This window comes from Phaenicophaeus curvirostris, chromosome 8 (assembly GCF_032191515.1).
Source record: "Phaenicophaeus curvirostris isolate KB17595 chromosome 8, BPBGC_Pcur_1.0, whole genome shotgun sequence".
NCBI classification, from domain to species: Eukaryota; Metazoa; Chordata; class Aves; order Cuculiformes; family Cuculidae; genus Phaenicophaeus; species Phaenicophaeus curvirostris.
Window position 1 is genome coordinate 15,092,119 of NC_091399.1, and position 25,219 is coordinate 15,117,337.

The window sequence follows — 25,219 nt, forward strand, 5'->3', positions numbered from 1 at the left end:
TGATGGTAATCAGTGCAATATTTCAAGTACCATATTTTTTGCCAAAAATTGTTTCTGTGGCAGCTGTGCTGCAGTGATGCCTCGTTAGGTCTTTTTCCATTCAGGGAGAATTAAGGCTGTGCTCCTGTACCATCAGAAGGGGACCCACCACAGGAGAAATTTAGCAAACTGACTGTGACTATCTGTCTAACTGTTGACTGAAAAGAACCACTGATGTTCCCTGTGTCCTGGTCAATCCTTTGCTTCACATTGAACTACGAATTAGGAAAGTCATACAACAGCTGGGAGGCAGTTTTCACTGAGTGTCAAGTGCTTCTGGTATAGGTTATTGGTTGTGGAGAACTGACAAAAAATGAGCAGGCTTTGATGGATGGCAGCCCAGCACAGTCTTAGACAGCTCTGTCTGGTGGAGCAAAGAACATAAGTGCCAAAGATGATCTAAACAACAGGAGGAAGAAAAAGGCTAGTGCTGTCAGACACAGACAACTGCTGAGGAGGAAAGCTATCTTGTAATACCAAGTATAGAGAAATTCAATAAGTTCACTTTGAGTGTCAAAACACATTGCAGAACAAACTACCCATAGAATGTGGCAGCACAAGGGAATAAATGTAATCAAAAAATAGTCAATAAGATAGAGTGAAAATATAAAATAAATGCTATGTGGGAGACAAATGCAGAAATACTGTTAGTGCTGGTAAATAAGAGTACCCGGTGTCTTTCACAAGCAAAACACAGGAAAAATGTTTCGTGTTCTCCTGAAAAACTCACGTTGACTTAAAATAAGAAGGATAGAGAAAGTGGCTTTATGTCAAGGTTTAGACTATGACTGGAGCATAATCTAGAATAGTATTGTATTTCATGAGCTATAGCTTGAAAGGATAGAGTAAAAAAATGGCAGAAGCAGAGGAGTGGAAACAACAGAAGTTCCAACTGGGAAAGATTTGGAAATGGACATTACGCTTCTTGTTGAACCTAACCAAATTTCCCAAATTCAATGAATCTCAAGAAAAAGAATGTTTTTATTTTATTAAAAAAAATTCTGAGTGTTTCAATTTTACAGCTATTTTTAGCTCTATCTTATTTAAGCACATTAATATTAAAAAAACACTTTAAATCCATCTAAAATATTTTGATCTAAATAGAAAAGATAGACACTAAAAATTGGAGGAAGGAAGAGTATCGAAGGGACACTTTATTACTGGATTACACAGCATTTTCCCAGGAAATTAAAGCAATGTATCAAAGGAAGTTTAGGGTCAAACCAGATAAGTTAATTCTATCAATATGTTTCAGCAACTATTTACAGAATTCATGCCTGACTAGGGAGAATATAATGCTAGGGCTGACCAGCCAATGGTGATGGTGACATTAGCACAACAAGGTAAATGAAATTACATTGGTTGTGCAGAGAGTTTACAGAATAATGTAAAATTTCATATGCTCCAACATATGCGGCATTAAAACAGGAACTGACAAAAGAAATGAAGCTTTTACATACCATAAATGATTGCTGCTTGTAGCAAGTAATCAGACAACCCACAAGAAGAGAAACTGATTTAGTTCTGAATAGTACATAGGACCCGATTCAAGAAGTAGTTATCAAAGAACCGCTTCTGAACTGAAAGTCAACATACTTGTTGAGTAGGAAAAGGATAAAAAAAATTCCACTGCAGTAATACTTAAGTTTCAGAGAGTGAGCAGATAAAAATAAGGAAACTACTTAAAAGAAAATTTAAAAGAACAGCTAAAAAGATTTAATACAAACAGTATGGAGGCAGGCTAGAGATAAAGTGCATGATAGACTCAGAATAATCACACATAACCCATCAATTGTTTTTTTAAGTTATAAAAATCAACTATCTCAAACAAACAAACAAAAAAAAACCCTCAACACCCAACCCAAACCAGCAGAATGAAAAAAATTTTGGAACGACACCCTTCAAAAGTGTAAGCCATCACAATGGACAAAGATGTGGAAAAAGCACATAAAATCTGTTAAATATAAACTACAGTATTTTGAGAATCGACTTGCTATAGACATAATCATTCTTTTTTGTTAAAATAACCACACTAGATGCAGGAAGCCTCTGAGAGAGATGACTGGGTAGATGGACGAATAAGGCATAGAAGTACTGAATATTAAATTAATTGTTTTCATTGATGTTCACAACAAAGAAGGTTAGAACAATTCTTATGATATCAGGAAGTTTCTGAATGTCTGTCATAATCTGAATATGTTTTAGAAGACATAATAATATTGAACAATAAGAATTGCCATAAGGTGACTTTCACCCCAAAGGTGTTTAAAGGAATTCAAACATGACATTTCTGAACTAACTACTGTGACATCTAACCTGTCACTTATGTCAGCATTGATGCCAGAAAAAATGTTTTAACTGTGGCATAATCTTTAAAAAGGACTCAAGGGCCGATCCCTGTAATAAAAAAATATAAAGTGGACTCATTTGTATATCATCATAAAAGACCCATGTTGTTCTCATGTCTGGAATATCACATGCAGTTTTAGCCTCACCAAATAAAATAATGACATCAGACAACCAGAAGAGAGCAAGAAAGCACAGATGGTAAGAGATGTAGTATGGTTTTATATATGGTAAGATTAAATAGACTAGGATTTGACATTTAGAAAATAGGTTGGAGGAGTGGACAGGTCAAAGCTGTATAAACAGTCATAAGTGGTATAAAGGATGTAAAAAGGGATGCATTATTCTCTGTTTCTTCCTGTCTAAGGAGGTACAGGCTTAACCATATAAAAACATTTAAGGCAAACAAAAGGAAGTAGCTTTCACTCATTGTGTCATGAAAAAGTGAAATGTCTTGCCATAAGATGTCACTGAGGTCAAGCTTATGACAGCTGGGTCTCTCTCTCCACTCAGCAGCTAGCAACCACTGCAGGTACGATGGAGGGTCCAGCTCAGAAAGCCAGTTTACTGCTGGCAACTGGGAAGGCAAAGAAGAAATTCTTCATACTTCTCTCTGTTTGCCATAAATTCCTGCTGCTAATCACTGCTGAAGTCAGGATTTGAGGACACGTGGAGCATTTGTCAGTTCAAACAATGTTAGATTTTCATGATGCTATCATGGTAGTAGCAGCAGCAGTAATAATAATAATAATAATAAGAAAGGGCTGCCTATTATTTGCAAGCTGTTTTGATTATTGATAGAACTGCATATCTGATGGAATTCAATAATGTTGAAATTTGTTTTAACAAGCTTCAGGCATCTTTTTGGTCGGCGCTAATTCCAGCGTTCTTGGTGTGTGCTCAACTGATTGGAAGTGACATAACTGATAGAGCAAGCTGCATTTAGAAAGACCCCCGTTTTCATGTTCAGATGTGTCTTGCCACTAGTTTAGATGATTGCTGGGGTAGCAACTGCATATTTTATATATATATGTGTATATATATAAAAATATAAATGTCTGTATGTGCACGCATATATATGTACGTATGTGTGTGTATATATATATATATAAATAAAGCTAACCTGGTATTCTCACGATTTTTTCTGAACACAGCTTTAAAGTATTAATTCTGTGAGCCACACTCACTCTTTATAACATGCGAAAAAGTGAATACTCTTACAAAATGTTTTTCCCCTGCTTTCTGGAAGTTCATTTTTTTCTGCTCAGTAAGAGTTTTATCATAATTTCATGCCCCCACACTTCATGGTTTGTTACTTGTTCTATTACTCTCACATTTAACTTGATAAGGTCCTGCTTCCTATGATATTCATTTTTGAGTTTTGATTCTTCACAGCTGCTGCTTTTGAAGTCTTAGATAACATTCTGAGCATTGCATATTGCTCCTGGTTTTAAACTTTTCATTCAGCTGCAGTACATAGCTCTGTTTCTCCCAAATAACTAAACCTGTTATATTCTAATATTCTAAAATGAGCATTTTGCTTTTAATCAGGACAGAACTGTGGACTCTTTTCTTAAAGAAGCTAGTAACTTCTGTCAGAAGGTTTGGTGATTTATCCTCATCTTCTTCAATACTTTCTTCAAAGGAATTTAAGTCTGTTATTCAGTTCAGGAGGATTCTGAATCCCTGTGTATTTCAAACATGCATGGAAGAAGGAACTGATGCTCATACTTGTCTTCGTGTCCTCTCTTTCAGCACCATGTTCTTTATGACACAACCCTATCCAGGACCAGGAAATGCAGCTGTCAATAACTTCGGATAATATGAAAGTGTTCTGGAACAGTGAGTGTAAATGTTGTTGAATGGCTATTAGTTGGATACAAGCAGTTACAAAAATTTAGGGTTTGCCCTTGCTTTTCTCCTTCAACAGTTACAGTAATGTAAAAGAGTGCACATGAATTTGGACTGCAGGTCAACATCAGGTAAAAATGTCCCTTAGCAACCTTTGGATTATTAGTTATTAACTTGAAAAATTTGGTCTGAGATTTTTTAAGTTTCTTAATTAGATAAAAAAATGAACACGACCTCATCTCACATGTTGAGCTGAGGTTGTTTGGAATCTTGAGGCAATAAGGATGAATGAAGAGCTGTGCACACCATGGCTGGAGCAGTACTGCAGATATTCCCACTGGTTTCTCTCCTCTGCGTGTGCTTTTTATGTGAAGGGTCTTATTTTTTTTCATTCTTTAGCTCTTTCTATGCAGTGACTGGGGATTTGTCTGTGGATACAAACGTGCAGTTCTCATGCAGGTTACTTAGATCCATGTGAGAGCACTTATAAATTGACACCTTGTCCAAGTATATGTACTGGGTCATAAAGAAATGACAAATTTTTGTCAGCATTAATCTTCCTTCAGAGTCACGATAGGGGCAGAATTCTAATAATGAAATAACCTTATTACACTGAACTACTTACAGATATTAGCAGTGCCCTTAGGTATAGGCAGATAAGAACCAGGGCTCCACGGTCGGCCCTGGTAATTCTTCTTGCATTTTCCACAGTCTGGGCCAGTTGTGTTGTGCTCACATTCACAAAGTAGTCTTTTGTTTTCTTCTTTACAGCCAGTAGCGTGAAGGTTGCACTTACACCTATTTTTAAAAGGCAAAAATAAAAAAAAAGTGGGAGATTATTTAGAGTTAAGTTTAAGTTCAGATTAAGTCTTAGTAAAGCATGTCCTATGGCACCCACTCTTTTTCTGTGTGTTGTGCCTGTGTTATTATTTTAGCATACTATACAAGACTTCACTCAAATAGCATGTTGTGATATCTTCAGCTTGCAGATATCTAAAAGCAGTAATTCCACCATGACTTTTCACCAAGATGCTGAATATTTTCTTGTTTTCAGTAACGCAGCTCCTTGAAACTAACTAAATAATTAATAATTTTGACTGCAGAAGGTCTATAATCTTGCAAAAATTCAAGTTACTCACTACTCCCTGGAATGAAACAAGTCCTCTGCTTATGTCCTTAAAGAATCTGGCCCAAATTAAGATCCAATATAGGTCTTGGGAGTCTGAGAAAACAGGTTTCAATTAAATATCCTCTGCAATGCCACATTTAAGTAGAAGTGAAGCTCACTATAATGGTGTTTTGTGATTCTTGTTCAGCAAGTACTCTCTTGCCCAGAAAGGAAATTGTTTTGCCTGCTTTAATTAGTTGTAGTAGTTGAAGGTCAGAGGAAATATTTTGTTTAGCATGTTTAGTTTTACTTAGGAAAGAACACTTAATCAAACCTTGTGAAAAAAATCATTAGATAAACCACATTCTGAGTCTTGCCTTAGAACAATTGTATTTTCCTTAAATTCCCCTCTTTCCCTGGAACAAGCACACTTGCACAATAGGAAGCTGGTCTCATAAACAGTAAGGTATTGTCACCTCTTTGCATCCCTTTCCAATAGATGTCAAAATCTGTTTCTGTTTGTGGATGGAAAGACAACTACTATTTAACAACCCTGTCTGATTGTTTTCCTAATGACTGTACATCTAGTGATTTAAAGTGTTCTCGTGTCAGCATTTGTCACCTGTTCCTTAGAGTGACCAATAATTACAGCAAAACAACACATGGGATGGCCAAGTGCAAATTAACAGTTGTCAAACTGACTTCCATTTGGAAGGAATATGACCTGAAGCAACTGCCCACATACACATATATCCCCAGGGTAAAACAAGCTTGCAGTTGTCATAAGTGGCTGCTGGAGAAAATCCACAAGAATCTGTAATACAGTAGATGATAGAACATTCTCCTCAATGCCAGAAATGAGGCAGATGAAACTGCTGTTATTTGAGCAATGCACATTCAAAATGGGGTTCAGCACTCTTTATATTGAAATTACCAAACTGTTTTGAACATGCTAGACAAAATAAAGTGTGATTCATTTTTTATAATTTCCAAAATATTGATGCTTAAAGACTACATCAATGGTATAGTAAATTTTCAATGACTAGCCACTGCAAAATGATGCTTGTCTGGGTGTAAGTGGATGAGATATTGAAGATTTTGGTAAAAAGCACTGCTATTAAGAAAAGTATAAGTGTTTTCACTGTCCAAAGGGATATGAAAATGGAAGACTCCAAAACAGGAGAGAGATAAAATAATGATAAAGCCAAAACTTAGAGAGTCAGAGAAGAAAGAAGCAGGAGAGAATGTGGGGTCACCAGAATAAATAAGAGGGATTGATTGGATGTCTTTCAGGGAGAGATTTCTGTTTTATTGGAGGGACTCATCAGTGTCAGAGGTAGCAAACTGATTTAGGCAGGAGGAAAAAGCCTGCTGATTCTGAAGAAAAGCTGTAGTTCCTGGGACTCTAAAAGGATGCTTCTGACTGGCAGAGGAATCAAAGTGGAGAAAATAAATACAGGTACCTCCGCCAATTGGTTTAAATGTGCACAGCTCTCTAAATAAGCACCTGAAAGTATAGAATGGTTGTGTCAGAAAACCTTTTGCAAAATCTGTTTGCGCTTCTGAGATGCTATACTTGTTATATGTTCCTCAAGAGATAAACTGACCCTCAATTTTGCTTGCATGGTTAAAAGTCCTGGGGAGATTCTAGCCTTCTCCATCTGTCTCCACCTCTGTCTCCATCTCCCTCTGCTTCCATTCATTCTCTCCAGTCCCATAACACTTCATATGTGCACAAAACACTTGCATATGTTTCTATGTATGGAGGTTTCACAGAATCACTAGGCTGGAAAAGACCTCCAGGATCATTGAGTCCAACCTTTCCTATCTGCCATTAAACCATGTCCCTGAGCACCTTATCCACTCATCTTTTAAATACCTCCAGGAATGGTGACTCAACCACCTCCCTGGGCAGTCTGTGCCAGTGCCCAATGACCCTTCCTGTGAAAAACTCCAGTTATACCAGTCGTCCCACCACGTTTCTGTGATGGCAACTATGTCACGGTCTCCGTGCCCTACAATAAGCTTCCAATTCCTCCTGGTTTTTGCCTATGCTGCATGCATTGGTGTACATGCACTTCAGTTGAGCTGTTATTCCCTCAGCTCTCATAAAAGGAATAGTGTTCATTCCCAAATGACTGGTACTTGGATTATCTAACCCATCAGTGACAATTACATCTTTTCCGTCTCTAGATGTACTTGCCCCCACTCGCTCTGAGTTGATAAACTAGAGGTCCTTGTCAGTACACTACCTCTCAGGCACTGGAGTGCTACTTCCAGGCTCACTCCTGACTAGCCTGGTTTCATCCCCCTTCACATCTAGTTTTAAGCTGTATTAATGAGCCCTGCTAGATTTTTGGTGAGGATTTTTGTACCCCTAGGAGACAAGTGTGCCCCATCCCTGGTAAGGAAGCCTGTAGGTGCATAGGCCAGTCCATGATCAAAAAACCCAAAGTTTTGCTCCTCACATATTTATATACATACACAAATAATTCCCGTAAGTTCTTATGTATATTGAATTCCTTTTATTTCCCACTTTCCCTAACTTCACTGCGATTCATCTCTTCATAGGTTCCTTCCTCCTTTTCCTTATTTGCCAGACAAGAAAGCACGGACAACATAGCTCATAGTCTGCTGCCTGCTCTGATGCTCAGGTTTTTAGTTTCCTAGGGCAAGACTGCTGCGGAAGAAGTGCTTCTCAGCCCAGAGCTATGGTGTCATGCTGTGGGAACTGTTCTGTGGTCCATGTGGGAGGGCCCATGCAGTACAATAATGGACAGGGTTTCTTCAGAAGGCATCTTCTGTGATTTTAGCCACCAAGCCCAAACAAAGGAAAGCTACAAATATTGGAGGGCTGTGTTTGTACCAAATATGGGCAAGTTTTCACAAAAACAGCCAAATGGGGTTTTTTTTGTGGAAAATTTTCCTTTTCTTCTGTCAAATTTTAAATGTAAAGACTTCTTAGCCACTTAACTTCCTAAATGGAGGAACTGCTAAATGACTCTTCCTGCCCTAAACAGGTAGAAGACTCACAGATTCATTCAGTCAATGTCTCTCTGCAAATTAACTTATTTTGATGTTTTATAAGAATTTTGAAAGCCTTCCCTGCAGAATTCCCCAGAATGTTGCATCCTGTATTAAAAAAAATCCAAATAATACCATGTTTATGAGAAAGGAGAGCAAACTTTCTATTTCCTTCAATTAAAAAAACAAAAACAAACCCCCCAAGCAATCCCCCAAACCAGCCAGTGCAATACCTCCCAAAATCCCAACCAGCAACGGGGAGAGATGTGTAGCTTTCTATGAGTGTAATTTAAAATGATCGAGATTAAAAAGCAAATTTGATCACTGACAAAAATAAAGGATTGATCTAAAACCTCTGTGGACAGATAATAGATAGTCAAAACCTAACACTAGCAACTGAGCTAAAAAGAGCCAACAATGGTGAATAATACTAAAATCCCTCAGAATAAGTCAAATTTAGCTATGTATGCAAACTTAAAATAATAATTCAAATAATTCAAACTTAGCTATCAAATTTCCAGGGAGAAGAAACTAAGGAACAAATGTGCTTACTGTGGTTTTCTACAAGGTTAGCTAAAGATCAAAGAAAAAAAATACATTTATATTAAAAATGTCAAATGTAAAGTTAATGGCAGCTAGTTAAAATGGGCACAAAAAGAAATGTTTAGATAAAATAAACCCCAAACCATAAAATGTCAGACAATGTGTGGCAAAAACCCCATTTCCTTTGCCTTCATGATGTATAGGCAACATAAAAGTTAGCTTTGTTTTATGATCATTAGTGTTATATAAGTATGAAAAAATCTGTAGAATAATGAAATATTAAGAGATTAAACTGGAGTTCTTGTTGGTGTCAGCAACTATACATGGGGAGTAGAAGAGCAGAAGCATAAGTAGAAAAAAAGATGTATAGAGGAATGAACCACAGAGGCTCTGATTTTCCTCTTGCAACAATTTTTTGCTGAGGTCACTTCACAGATCTCAGAGAGATTAATCATGATTTCCACAGCAAATCAAGGACGTAACTGAATACTGAGTGAGTGTGAAACGCAGACAGCGCTAAAATTGAAGGAGAAAAAAACCTGTCTGTGGAAAGCAAACTGAACGTAAGTTGGAGGGTACCATGTCTGGGGAAAAATAAGCCAATACCAAATTCTCTGCTGTATGCGAAGAGACATTTTTACTGAAAAGTGGAAATAATATTTTGTATACTTCGGTTTTGTTTAGGAATGCAGCATTAGGAATTGGGCAATCTGTCCCAAGGACCACATCAGACTGTATGTATGGACAATCTCAGTGACTTCTGCAAAGGAAAAAAATGCCTGTTGCACTTGAGGGACAGGTTTCTCTGGATGAATGAAAGAGGTAAATGTGCACAGTGGGGCTGAGATATGACTGAAGTACAATAAAAAGCTACTTCTATTTGTGGGAGAAGCAGTAAGGAAAATTGAAATATTTAACATTACAGAAGGAAGACTGCTTAGATACCATCCAGATACCATCCAGATGGACCATGAGAAAACTACTCTTGCGATGAGATATATTGGATTGTGAGCAGTGTGAAAACAAGGCAGCAGAGCCAGGACCTGAGGCATTCTAGGTAACTGTGAATCAACTGGGCAGTGCTGATCTGGTCACTGACTTGAACTCCTACCAGATCACTGTCAGGATGTGGACATCAGCTTACTGTGGAAGACTGCCCAAGTTCAGAGTCCTTCATCTGTCTCATCTCTTCTTTTAAAAGAAGATTACCTTTCTTTTCTGCTCCAGAGGTAAGGAAGTACTTTGTTACCTTATGTGAATATCCATGATGATAAACTTTTGCTGAAAATCCTATGTACCATTTGTAATTTCATAGAATCATAGAATAACCAGGTTGGAAGAGACCCACCAGACCATTGAGTCCAACCATTCCTATCAAACACTAAACCATGCCCCTTAGCACCTCGTCCACCTGTGCCTTAAACACCTCCAGGGAAGGTGAATCAACCACCTCCCTGGGCAGCCTCTGCCAGTGCCCAATGACCCTTTCTGTGAAAAATTTTTTCCTAATGTCCAGCCTAAACCTCCCCTGGCAGAGCTTGAGGCCATTCCCTCTTGTCCTGTCCCCCCTCACTTGGGAGAAGAGGCCATCACCCTCCTCTCTACAACCTCCTTTCAGGTAGTTATAGAGAGCAATGAGGTCTCCCTTCAGCCTCCTCTTCTCCAGGCTAAACACCCCCAGCTGTCTCAGCCGTTCCTCATAAGGCCTGTTCTCCAGCCCCTTCACCAGCTTTGTTGCTCTTCTCTGGACTCGCTCCAGAGCCTCAACATCCTTCTTGTGGTGAGGGGCCCAGAAATGAACACAGGATTCAAGGAGCGGTCTCACCAGTGCCGAGTACAGAGGGAGAATAACCTCCCTGGACCTGCTGGTCACGCCGTTTCTGATACAAGCCAAGATGCCATTGGCCTTCTTGGCCACCTGGGCACACTGCTGGCTCATGTTCAGTCGGATGTCAACCAACACGCCCAGGTCCCTCTCCTCCAGGCAGCTTTCTAGACAGACTTCTCCTAGTCTGTAGCACTGCACAGGGTTGTTGTGCCCCACGTGCAGGACCCGGCATTTGGCCTTGTTAAACCTCATGCCACTGGTCTCAGCCCAGTGGTCCAGCCTGTTCAGATCCCTTTGGAGCCTCCCTACCCTCCAGAAGATCGACACTTCCACCCAGCTTAGTGTCGTCTGCAAACTTGCTAAGGGTGCACTCAATGCCTTCATCCAGGTCACTGATAAAGGCATTGAACAGGGCTGGACCCAGCACTGAGCCCTGGGGAACCCCACTAGTACTGGCCTCCAGCTGGGTTTCACACCATTTCCCACCACTCTCTGGGCCCAGACATCCAACCAGTTTTCCACCCAGGAGAGTGTGCGCCTGTCCAGGCCAGAGGCTGACAGTTTCCCAAGCAGAATGCTGTGAGAAACTCTGTCAAAGGCTTTACTGAAGTCCAGGAAGATACATCCACAGCCTTTCCCTCATCCAGCAGCCGAGTCACTTTGTCATAGAAGGCGATCAGGTTAGTTTGGCAAGACCTGCCTTTTGTGAACCTGTGTTGACTGGGCCTGATCACCCAGTTCTCTTGCATGTGCTTCATGGTAGCACTCAAGATCACCTGCTCCATGACTTTCCCAGCACTGAGGTCAGACTGACAGGCCTGTAGTTCCCTGGGTCCTCCCTGCGACCCTTCTTGTAGATGGGCATAACATCAGCCAGCCTCCAGTCCAGTGGGACTTCCCCAGTCTTCCAGGACTGTTGGAAGATGATGGAAAAGGGTTTGGCCAGCACATCCGCCAGCTCCTTCAATACCCTTGGATGAATCCCACCTGGCCCCATAGACTTGTGGGTGTCTAGCTGGGCTAGCAAGGCTCTGACCACCTCCTCTTGGATCATGGGAGCCTCATTTGCTCCTCTAGCTCCTGGGTTTGTACACAGACGGAAGGACTTTCTTTATGACTAAAGACTGAGGCAAAGAAGGCGTTAAGTACCTCAGCCTTTTCCTCATCCCTTGTCACTGTTGTTCCTTCTGTGTCCAATAGGGACTGTATGGTCTTCCTAGTCCTCCTTTTATTATTTATATATTTATAGAAAGATTTTTTGTTCTCTTTCACAGACTTTGCCCATCTGATTTCTAGTTGAGCCTTAGCCCTTCTGATTTTTTCTCTACACAATCTCACTTCCCTCCTGTAGTCCACCCAAGAAGCCTGTCCCCTCTTCCAGAGCCCATAAACATTTCTCTTCTTCTTGATATCACTCAAGATTTCTCTGTTCAACCAAGCTGTTTTTTTCCCCTGCCGGCTTTTTTTCCGGAACATGGGGATGGCTTTCTCCTGAGCTGCTAGGATTTCCTTTTTGAAGAGCTCCCAGCCCTCATGGGCTCCCTTGCCCTTAAGTACTGTCTCCCAGGAGACTTTGCCAACCAGCCTTCTGAAGAGTTCAAAGTCTGCCCTCTGGAAATTTAATGCTACTGTCCTGCTAACTACCCTCTTCATTTCACCTAGAACAGAAAACCCTATCATCTCATGATTGCTTTGTCCTAGGCGTCCACCTACTGCCACATCCCCCACAAGGCCTCTGTTCACAAACAGCAGGTCCAGGAGGGCACCTTCCCTTGTTGGTTCATTCACCAGCTGTGCAAGGAAGTTGTCTTCCACGCGCTCCAGGAACCTCCTAGACTGCTTCCTTTCTGCTCTATTGTACTTCCAGCAGATATCAGGAAGATTGAAGTCTCCCACAAGAACAAGAGGCATTGATCTAGAGATTAACCCCAGCTGTTTATAGAAGAGCTCATCAGCTGCTTCTCCTTGGCTGGGTGGTCTGTAACAGACTCCCATCACATAATCTACCTTCTTGTGGGCTCCTCTGATTTTAACCCACAGGCACTCAATCTCCTCATCACCACAGTCCATCTCAATGGTGTCCAAGTCCTCCCTTACAAAGAGGGCTACCCCGCCTCCTCTCCTACCCTTCCTATTCCGCCTGAAGGGTTTGTACCCCACCATAGCTGCACTCCAGTTATATGAGTCATCCCACCACGTTTCTGTGATGGCAACGACATCATAGGCTCCTTGCCCTACGACAGCTTCCAGCTCTTCCTTCTTATTCCCCATGCTGCGTGCATTGGTGTAAATGCACTTCAGCTGAGCTGCCGAGCCTTCAGCCCTCTTAGAGGGAACAGAGTTCATTCCCAATTGCCTGGTAACTGGAGTAGCTAGGAACAGAGTGCCCATATCTCCCTTAGCACCCCCAGGTGTGTTCTCCCCCACTTTCTGTGTGGTGATGTACTGGTCCTCACCAGCACACCCTTTCCGAATCACCAGTGCCCCACATCCAGGCTCGTTCCTGTCTAGCCTGGTCTCAACCCCATCCCCCTTCACACCTAGTTTAAAGCTCCATTTATGAGCTTAGCTAGGTTTTTAGCAAGGGCTTTAGCCCCCCTAGGAGACACACGTGTCCCATCCTTAGCAACAAAGCCTGGGGGTGCGTGAGCCACCCCATGATCAAAGAAGCCAAAGCCCCTCTCCTCACACCAGGCTCAGAGCCAGGAATTAATCAAATTCTTCTTCCTGACTTCCAGCTCCTCTCTATTTAGCCTTGGGATGGAGCAGAATACTATTTGTGCCCCAGAGCCCTCCATCATTTTCCCAATGGCCCTGAAGTCTTTCTTGATGGCTTTGGTCTTTCTGTTTACTAGATCATCATTACCAGTTTGGACTGCTATCAGAGGATAGTAGTCTGTCTCGTGGACCAGGGAAGGAAGTTTTCTAGCTAAGGAAGTTTTCTAGCTAAATTTCATTAAAAACTTGCTTTGAAAATCTATTCCTGACTGTTACTGCTTTAAATCTGAGACAGTAACAAAAGTTTAATTAGATTTACATACAAAGCACATTAAACCCAAAATTTCACATATCCCTTTTAGATGCTTCCATTAGAAGAATGTGGTCACTTTGGCTGCATGTATAAGAATGGAGGAGAAGGTCTGAAAACCTAAAAACCTGCTTCTACATCCTGTGTACTGAGTTCCAGATGACAATATTTGATGCCTACATAGTTTCTTGAAATCCAAAGAAAAAAGTCAAAGTGCTTTACAAGGTATTACATACACGTACCCAGAAATGCAATTACTGAGTAGCAGTGGGTGGGTAGCAGCTACTTAGCACGTCAAATGGATTTGCTTGTGTACTGAGAAGGGATGATTGAGGGAGATGTAGCAAGTACAGCAGATATGAGAATACAGGTTAAGGTATGGCAAACGTAAGAGAATGTATGCTGCAGTCTTTGCACTGGACTAGAAAACAGACTGGGGCAAAATCCCATGTAAGGATTAGTATATGTTAAGGGCAAAGTGCAGTTCCAAGATACAATATAAGCTCACCATAAACAGTATTATTGAGGTCTAATGCTTTGTATACTACAACATTACAAAGAACTTCTGAAGTACATGATTATAGGTATCCACAACTCCATAAGCAATTAGGTTGCATACAGGAAATGCAGGTCTTGAAACAGCTTTCTACCTGAAGGGAACATTTGTCTGCCTGTTCCATCTGGTGACAGTTTTTCCACACTTTTCTTTTTTTGTTGTTGTGGGAATGGCTCTGTCAGTGCTGAGCTTGTGGAAGTGAAAACCACCTCCCCACAACACTTGTCTGCATTTGGAAACTTCCATCCTGATGTTTCCACAGCTCAGCTGATATCCATCTTTCTAGTTCAGCCTGTGAGGGCTCTTCCTGCTAAGCAGCCTGGTTACAGCATACGCAGGAACACATTTCCCTCCAACGTGCAAATTCAATTTTGAATCACAGGAGATTGATGTTGCTGTCCAACGCTATAAACTCTAATTGTGTGGGAGAACAAATTTGTTTTTCTGACCACTCATCTTTGACAGACTCATTATTTTGTCATAAGGCAATTGAAATGATATTTTTGGCAGTTACATAAGGTGCAGGAAGCACTCTGGCGTGTTGAAGGAGCAGTGTTGTTGTAGTGGGAGCAGGAACCCTGGGAGCACTGTGTTCTTCACAGGCTCTATTTACATACAGACAACTGACATTAAAATGCTGTAAATATCACTAAGGTAATCACTAATAGTGTGCTGACGCTCTTGCATGTGAGTGCCAACCAACAGAGTAGGGGTCACATGAGGGTATCATTTCTGTTGAAGAGATCATTCATGGGAAAGAAAGACAAGAGAAGCTCTTTGATACATTTTTAACAACTAGCCATATGTTCCTCACTTAGATACATCTTTGGATCATTCTAGGTCATCTTTAAAGTTTAGAAAATCAACTTAAAACCAACTTGTAAGCCCTCTGCACAGACCCTTAAATTTTACATGCCACGAATCAGCTCTCTGCTCCCAGATAAGCGAAGTCTGAGCTTGCAGAGGAGTTGGCTTGTTTGCTCTTTGCGTTACTGCCCACGCAACATGGTACACACACAACATAAAATACCATCCCCTCATGGTTTTAATTAGGTGTTTTAAAACACTGTTAGCAATGTTGGGAGCCTTAGTCAGCTCCCTAGTGCTAGCAACTACTTCCAGCACCTTGGTACAGTTGTCTTAAAGGACTTGGCTATGTTTAGCAGGACATCAATCGTGTTAAGGCTGTCATCTACATTATGCCTCTCAAGCTTGCTAATGACCTTGAGGCAGCTTCACCAGTGAGATTTAGTTTTCTAATATGTTGTTGACAAAGATGGAAATTTCATGTTGCAAATACAGTTTTAAACCATGAAAAAGGAAGAGATGTAAGTTTAGAAAGCGAAAGTTAAAATGTAAGCACCTCTAAAATATGCCATGAAGTCTTTGGGATAAAACCAGCTTTGCATCTGAATCATTAGATTTTCAGGTTTTACTCTTTCTTTTTTTTTTTTTTTTCTTTTATGAGACAAATTCATCACAACATGAGAAACTGTGCAGGCAAGTGACAAAACTCTTGCACCACTGAGTGTACAGGTAAACACCATGAAACAACTCAGATAAGTCTGTTTTCCTTTAAATCTCTCTAAAAGTGGAACATCTTTTCAGACAGGCTCACAGTCTTGGAAACATCACAAGTCTGCTGATTATTATTATTCATTATGTCATAGGATTTTTCTATGTCATGTCAAAAAAAAAAACAACCCACAAACTATGCTGATCCTTATGCTAGACAGCTTTACAATTGGAACAGATTTTGTGCGGATGAAAAAAGTATAAAGGACACTGTTGTGAAGAAATAAAATGATTGCTGGCCAATTTACTTCTGTGAGGATGGAATAGATACTGTGAAGACACATATAAAAGAGATAACAAGATAATTCTTGCAATCTAGGCTACCAATGCTCACTGCGGGGACTACCCTTCTGAAGAAGTTCTGAACTAAAAAGGTCAAAAAAACTGAGCACAGTTGGCAATCAGAAAATGGCATGGGCTGCAAGTAGGTCTGCTGAACAAATGTCCCAGCTCACGTGAAGCACAAAAGTCAACTCAATTTTTTATTCAGCATTTTTTTGAGTCACATGAATATCTCAGGTCCACATTGCTGTAAGGAATCCAAGTCCAAAAAAGGCACTACATCTTTTTTTGGGAAGTTATGAATAAGATCCCTGTAGTCTGCTGGTAAAATGTAGCCACTACAGTGAGAGTAATGAAATGCGAATCTTTTCTTTCATTTGTATATTTACGGAAATGCCTTTGGTCACCAGTCTTCTTCCCTGTCCCTTTCCCCGATTTTATCTAATACATCATAATCTCCCACTGAAAAAAAAAAATTCCTCTGTGGAATGGGGCTACATCAATAATGAAGGATAAAAAAATTCAATAATAACAAATATAACTTTGTATAGGTAGATATATTATTCTTTCATTTGCAAAGCAAGGACTAATGTTGGATCAGATTTTTTAAGCTTCTTAAATCTGTAAGTAGCTTTGTGGCTAGAAAAGAAGTTTAACCTGCGCTCAGTAATCCTACTGCACCTTAGTACCTTTGAATCCAGAGATTTACAGAAGCCTCTTCAACTTTATTCTTTACTGTTTAGTTTTTGCTGCTAAATTTGGGAGGCAATTGAATTAGATTCCCACAGGCAGTATGGAAAATTGGGGAAGATAGCTTCTTATTCTCCCTCAGCTGAATATAATGTATCTAGTAGGGAACAGTGAAACCTAGGCACAGAGAGCATGTTTGCTTTGCTTTCTCAGTGGCCTACTTCCAAGCAGGTTAGAGAGCTTGAAATTAAAAAAGAAAACAAAGTCCAAAAGGGCAGCATAATTCCCTTTCCCACAGGAGCGAGTACTTTCAAGACTCACAGAAAGCATGCAGGGCATGGAATTGCCTGCTGTTTGCAGTAAGCCTGCCCAACCACAGAGTACACAAGGGCTGAATTTAAATATTAACATGTTTTTAAGATTTGTTATGTTAAGATGCAAGTAAACATTTCTCTATAACCTGATTATTTCTATGGGAACTACTGTCAAATTAAATACTGGTCAATATGAACAAGAACTACAGGACCACTATTGATCGATTTGTATCTCAACCTGTATTTGATGAGTACACTGCCTGATAGATACATACTGTCTGCCTTTTGAAGCCAAGTGTTAGTGGGGCAGGTCCTTTTGGCTTCACTGCTCCTTTCCCCCTGCCCCTTTCAGACAGAGGCCCAGAAGCAATCTCACCTTGCCAAATAAACTGTAAATGTTTCTGAAATGCAGCAGTTTACTAGATGACATCCTACCATGCAAACAGAGGCAACTGAAAATGTTTACAGGCTAGGTCAGAAACACTCAGAACTCAAATATAGAAAGGAGGAGGCAGTAACCTATTTAATCTCTTACAAACACCTCAGTCTTTAAGCATTTGAAACTGTTCTGATTTCTTAATACAAAACATTACAGACCAACAGATATGAAAATATTCAGGCTTACTTCAGTCTCTTAAATCCAAAGTCTAAAAATAATCCAATGATGCTTATGCTAGTAGAAAGGAACAACTAATTCTGAGTCCAAGTTATTTCAGTTCACCATATAAAAAAAATACCTACCCTTAGTAATAAATACTTAGATACAGCTAGCCAAGTGGAATGGCCAAATGCTCTTTTAAAACTTTCACTTCACATTCTCTAAGTGTTAAAGCTGAAATAAATCTGTCTGGAAATATAGCTGTCATTAGCTGCTGTACAGAACTAACTTCCATCCCCTTCCCAAATATTCATTTTTGCTTTTCCTTCAGAGATATGAGGTTTCATGGAAATGTGTCAATAAAGAGAGTGGCTATAAAATCTGCTAGATTTTGCCAGCAGCATGTTCTGCAAATAATTTCACCCGTGAACACAGTTTGCCAGATTCTTCGCTGATGTAACTCTATCTGGCTGCAGCAAAATCAATGAATTTATGTTAGTTCACACTGTCTGAAACGTGGCCTAATTTGTTTCCAGTTTTCATTCATATTATCCTAGACTCAGTGGCTGTATTTTTAGATAATGGCAAATAATCACTTATAATTTTGAATGGCAGGCCCAAGATTTTGAACAAGTATGGGATGGAAACTGGGAGTCAGTGGAGGATAAGGAGCCCCAGGTGTGATGTGCTTTTAGGGACACAACTGCTGAGAAGGTAGGGTGCTGCTATTTCACACTGTTTCTCTTTTGCTTTTATCTCTACCCTCAGAAATAGGAAGCTTTTCTTATCTACGTGAAGGATGCTGAACAGGGACCTTGCCAGTCATGTCTCTCCCAGAAAGGAAGTAAAATCTTTTGCTAAGATGAAGATCAATAATTCCTCCTGGTGCTCCCAGTTGATCATTTAACACTAGTGATTGTTTTGCTAGGTTCCCAGGCTACCACTGAAGAACGGGGAAAAAACAAAGGATGTAAACTCTATGTATATCAGTGTTACAATGAACTTTTCTTTTTCCTTCCCTCCCACCTGAAAATGTCACTCTTTCTTTATGGAACCTCTCTGGTCTCACCTACTAACTTGCTGTACTTCACACAGCAATCAATGTCATGATACATACATGAAAGGGGATGGCAAAGTGGGAAGAACATCTGTTGCAGAGGTACCACACAGCTTAGGTGTTCTGAGTTGCCATGATATATCACAGGTGTTTTAAAAAGTTTGTTCTAAACATCAAGAAAAAGTAGTAGATAGCAAAAACCTGCATATGCTCAGCTGCCCATACTGTTATGCATCTGAGAGAGACAGGCTACTGGGACAAGACTGAATCTCTCTCCGCCAGCTGCAATAGTGCAATCCGCTTCGCAGTACCCTCTCATTATCCGTCTGATGGTGCAAAAAAGCTAAGGAGCATGCTGGCTGAGATTTTACCACTGCTTGTTGCCACCACAATATTAAGGAAGCAAAGTTTTTGTTATCTTTTTTTTCTGCTGAGAAACAACCTGCTTAGCCAGCCCTAGTTCCCTATCCATCCATTGGGCAGTAAGTCACTATCAGCAAGTCAATATAGACCAACAGATACCCTAGACACATCTTGTACTTTAATCACTATAATACCACCAGGCATAATTTAACCACTATATCACAGCAGTTGTAAAAATCTGTACCACAACCTGCTAGATCATTAAGAACGTGACACACAGACCTCAGATGAAAGACAGCAATATTTCACTGCTAAGTTTTATAGCTTGCACATTCAAAACCAAAAGTTAAAAATTCTTCAGAAGTCACAGTTTCTTCTCTTTTCTCCTGATACAAATCCGAACATTAGATTTGAAATTCCTGGCATTGCGTTAATGTGCATCACTACTTTTATTTTATTGAGAGACCAATTTTTCTGGTTTTAATTTAATTAATACCGGTCTTACATCTGCTCACTAGCAATCCCAAGAAAGCTGCTCTAAGATGCTAGCAATTACACCAAACTTCCTGTCTTTATTTGTAAGTAGTATTTCACAGTATCAGCTGCCAGCTGGTACCCTGAATTCTTTTTCCCAGCACAACACTGAAAAGGAACAATTTGTTGTGTGGGAGGTCTAAAACTGTGGTTATTAAATTACCATCCAAGTGGACATGCTTACAATACCATTCAAAAATATAACTTAACTCTCTGCAACAGAAAAATTTTACCCTCGCACGTAGCAATACCTCAAGTGAGCTGTTACTTATTTGTGTCCATGATTAATGCTGGACAGACCTAGCCAAAGCAGAAATCTCTTTACTTTAGCCTTAGAGAAAGACTCAGTGTGTAGCACCTATTGTATCACAGTAAAGAACAAAGATTTTCATGAGCCATTGTCAGGCGAGCAGCGTTTCTGCTACATGAGAAACAAACGAGGTTAATTTCATACCAATTGCGATAACTTTTTGAGGAATGTAATAGAGAAAAGCAGCATAAAAATATCTGTGGTGCGCACAGAATTCAACACTAGAGAAACCAGTTCTGTGAAGCAATACATCTGCTGCTCTATTCAAAAGATTTTAAAGGATTTCTGTTTAAGAGACCTCCTATGGACTCATTTAAAGTCTCAAATGTGCCCCTAGTAGTTATTGCTGCAGGGACTGTATATATGGAAGAGCCGGGTATGCGCTGTAACGAGTTGCCTCCAAGAGAGAGAAAATATGCATTATGCTACTCTGAGAAATCCTCCTGTGAGGAGCAGCCCCTGTGATACCTCACTCAGTGAAAAGGCCCCCTGCCACTGCTACTGCAGGATGCCGAGCGAGGGCTGGCCCCGTGCAGCTGCAGCAGCCGTGAGGGTGGGATCCCTGCACACAAGCACAGAAGATGTGCACAACAGCCCTCTCCGCATATGGCTGCTCTGGGACAGCAGATTTCAGTTGCAGAAGTAAGATATCTCTGATAGCTTTAATGCAACGAATAGCTCAGTCCTGTTTCTACTGCCGTCAGTAACAGGAAAGGCCTTTTTGTGGATCCTGGTATCGGAATTTAGTGAGGAACCTTCTCCCCTGCTCATTCCTTGATAGGCATCTGCTTGTTAAGTTTCTGTCTGTAGGTGAGAGGATTTTACAAATCAAACAAAGCCCTGAGGACACTTCCACCTCTCTTCCAAACAAACACAGAGGCCAGGAAAGGTTTGCCTCCAAGAGGAAAATGAGTCATAATTGAGAGAAAAGCAAATGCAAAGCAGAATCATTTACAGAGCTTTCCTTACCCTGTCAGAGTGCCTAGTTCAGCCCAACCCACTGTGGCTCCTACAGAACACCTGGTCGGGGCCATGCAGGATGCACCACGGGAGTAGAGCTGGAGCCGAGGGTAGGTTATAGCAGGAAAGCTTCAGGCAGTTGATCAGGAGACCCCACTTACCTCTCTTTGAAAACTGCCAGAAAGAAGTCAGACTTTTCTCCAAAGAGAAAGGACTACTGATCATATCCTTGGGGGTTTTTTTTCTACATATTTTGGCCACCTTTTGCTCTAAGTGTACCACCAATATGCACAACCAGCAATAAAACACACATAAAGAACACGGCTGAGTTCTTGATCCAGTCATGTTCTGTTAATAAATATAGTTCCATGTAACCTAACAGTCCCTGAAAAGCCCAGGACTTCAGTGCTTTAAAAAGACATGTACTTCCAAGTCATATTTCTTTTCTTTTATCTGTTTTGTTTTACAGGAGATGTGTGTGGGAAACCTAAATAACTGTCAACAGAGGCACCCTTGAATTTTCAGTATCACCATGAGATGTCTAGGCACTGACTGGCCATTTAGGAAAAAAACAAGGATAATCAAGGGTGTAGCAGAAATGTTGTTCAGGTTGGTTTCTTAAGAATCCCAAGAATCCAGACATGAAAACTTTTGGCATATTTGGAGTACTGTGTCCAGCTCTGGAGCCCTCAGCACAAGAAGGACATGGAGCTGTTGGAGGGTCAGAGGAGGGCCACAAAAATGATCCGAAGGCTGGAGCACCTCTGCTATAAGAACAGGCTGAGAGCGGGGGTTGTTTAGCCTGGAGAAAGCTATGGGGAGACCTTATAGCGACCTTCCAGTACTTAATGGGGCCTATAGGAAAGATGGATAATTACAAGGCACACGGCAGGTATATTCTTTACTGGCATATGTTCCAAGCTATTTGTGAATAAACTATCAGAGTTGAGGGCTGCATAATGAACTGTTCAGAGCAAAGGAAGCTGACTAAATGTTTCAAAAGTGGTTTTGTTCTGGTGTTTTCTTGTGCTTCATTAGGGTTCATTTTCAAAATGCTTAGGTCTCATAGCTCCATCTGAAATAATTGGGAGCTGGTTGCTTTTTATTACCAAAACAGAAACTACAAATCCATTTAAAAATATATAGACCTTTTTATGTTTCTCTTTTTTCCTTTTTCTCTTTTAGTTTTTTATCTTGATCAGAGGTCAGAATTTCAAAAAGTGAGAAAACAGAACAAAACATTTCTCATTGTTTATCATGCTAGCATCAATTTTTTTAAACTTTTAAATTTCATAAAATATAAGCTCCTTGTCACAGAATAATTCCCAGAGGGAATTATTCTGATAAGAATTATTTGCTGCTAGAGCCGTGCAAGTAATTGATTTTTCAGTTCACTGACTGAACTGAAAAAACTTGGGGGGGGGATAATTTGTGTCAAATGAAATGTATAGTTTTATGTTCAGGTTTTAAATCCCTTTTTATAAATTATTTTTGACAATTCTTTTAATGACAATATTTCCAAATGAAAAATTGTGCCTTTTTTGAGTTTTCAAAAAAATCAGTCAGAAGTATTTATTAATGTGGGTTGAATTCTGAAGATACTTTTAGCTGTCCCTGACAGAATTTCCTTCTGTGAATAATTTGTACCTTAAAAATACTAATCCTTTCTCATGCTGAAGAAAATTAGATGGAAGTGAGTGGTTTGTGTTTGTGCATCGTGTCTGAAGCATGCCAAAAGCAACTTAACATCCTATAGGTTAACTTAGACCTTGAAAAAAAGCTATTGGTTCATTTGATCTTTAGTCCTGTTGGTATAACAACACAGCACAATGAAATTATTTGCTGGGACTAATTATAAATGGTCCAGGAAATGAATGAAGTTCTAACTGTGCCTTTTCTTTTTAATTTGGGAAAAAAATTTCTTCTTTCACCTACTACATTTCAGTTACTAACTTTGCACAGAGAAAGCTTGTTTTCTTTTTCAAAAATAACATAACATGTTATGCTATTCAAAAATAACATAATAGACACTTCCTACTGTTATCTTGAAGACATTAAGTTTGGTGGATTCTGCAAACATTATGTTTTATTCAAGTCAATGGAATTATACGAAGATGGTAAAATTCCAAATGCTTTTCAGTGTTGGAAAGCTTGCAATAAATACTATCAATGGAGCCAATTTACTCACTTCTCATGCAAGAAAAATGTGAATGTCGTACATTAATAGACAGCCTGTGGGTATGTCTCCTAATGGATGACCTGGTCTTCTCAGAAGTGAGTGACCAGAGCTAGGGAAGGCTATTCACTTGTCAGATGCAGCTGGATAGGAGCTGTTAGACCTCAGATGGGAAAAAGGACAGGAGACCTCGCTTTTAGCATTGGCCTTGGAGCAGTGAACAGGAGACACATATGGATGCACACATATGCCTGCCTGTCACAATATCACCAGTGCTGATTGGTTTGCCAAAACAGGTCTGCCACTGGGTTAAATACTTGCCCTAGCTCCAAATTCCTGTGACACAGGAGAAGAGACTTTGCGTATGCCCTTCTTTGTGAAATGGGGTTGAGGATACTGCTTTGATATTATTCTGTAAGTCTAAGTAGCAAAGGACCAGTAGTTCCAAAACAAAGTCTTAAGATTCTGACCTAATGTCAGACTAGAATAAAATAGTGATTGCTTTTGGTCTTCAAGTGCATTGGAGCATTTATTATTCATGTTTGTTTTTAATGAAAACTCGGTAAATAAAAGAATGTTCAGACAGAGGCTAGAGAGGAGCTGCACTGTCCACTGAGGGCTCAGGAACATGTTTTTGTTGTCTATGAAAACAGACATGATGGGAGGTTGAATTTGATCCAGTGACTATAATACGCCACATACCATAAGAATTAGACAACTTCATTTATATTTCAAATGTTTCAAATCAATACTTGCCTTCATATTCTGTGACCCCCACCAGGAAACTCTTATAGCTGAAAATTTAAGGAATAGATTGCAAGTTATGAATAATATAAGGCTGTCGTAGGGGAAAGTAAATTGTGAAATACTGCTGACAAAACCAATCAGTTTATGTTTATGCTGAAGAACAAATCTTTGAAATTCCATCTTGCATAACATAGCTTTTAAGTTCCTATACAACTTTTTTCCATTTTCCCTGAAATGTCAAGCAGGCTTCCTCAGCCACAAACTCCAATGGAAAATTCTGTTCTCAAAGAATGTTTCAGCTAATCTGGAAGTAAAACGTATGCATATATATAAAAAAATAAACATAATGCATAGCTCTATGAACAGTACTGGAGAGCTAGTAGATTGAGCTAAAGAAAGAACCTAGATTTGAGGGGAAAAAAATAAAGTAGTCACTAATACAAGAAGGTCTGTCAGCAGCCATTTTTCAAGCAGCAGCATATTACAAGAAATAGATCTAGCAAGACTGGACAGAACCCTGTTTGAGGCATGGACAATCAGAGGGTGAACAACAGCTTCCTTGTGTTAAAGCATTCTTCATGCCATGGACTTAAGGAGACTGCTGTTTGAAATGAATTGTTTTTTGTTTGCACAATGACAGAGAGTTGCCATCCATTGAAAAGAAGAGGGATTTGTCTTGAAGACCTGGTAAGTGGGAAGAAACAAGGGGCACTGAGAGGATCCAGCGAGAGTTCTTCCACGATGGAGAGTGTTATCCTTAATGAACTCGGGCACAATTATCAGAAACCTCCTGAATTATGCAACTAAAAAACAAAAAGAAAAGGATAACAGACACTTTATTAGGCAATAAGTAATACTTCTGGGGATGAAGGCGCTAGTGTTTGTCTGGTACATTTCAGTGCTGTGTTCTTTCTCTCACACAATGAGAGAGTTGCAGAGGAGGAAGGAGACTGAGATTTAGGATGGTGCCCACAGAAGTCATGACCTTCTGCCCCCACCATTACTGCTCAATGTCTTTCCTCATCTGTTCTTATGCCTGCTCAGCAACTCCTCCTGTTGACCTACATGAGCCAGGAGAGGAGTGTTACATAGGATTCAGAAGTGCCTCCAGATCTTGTTAAAGCTGTTCTTTGCTTTCATGTTGGGTAGAAAACCTCAGAGGAAAAAGCAGAACATTGTGGATTTTCTGCTGTATACAGATTCATCATGATATATAGCAAATCAACTGAACTAAATGACTTAGTGGTGATATAATCATATCACAAGGGGAACAAGCTTCTGGCACCTGTC

At 40.0% G+C, this 25,219-nt stretch overlaps 1 protein-coding gene across 10 annotated transcripts in view; it reads right to left on the reverse strand.

Moving 5' to 3' along the window:
* NTNG1 (netrin G1) overlaps positions 1-25,219 on the reverse strand; it is a 159,381-nt gene that overhangs the window by 54,284 nt on the left and 79,878 nt on the right. For all 10 annotated transcript variants that reach the window (XM_069862570.1, XM_069862571.1, XM_069862579.1 and 7 more), the window contains exon 4: positions 4,862-5,034. In XM_069862570.1, coding sequence (XP_069718671.1) covers positions 4,862-5,034 — 173 coding nt within the window. The remainder of the gene's footprint in view (positions 1-4,861; positions 5,035-25,219) is intronic.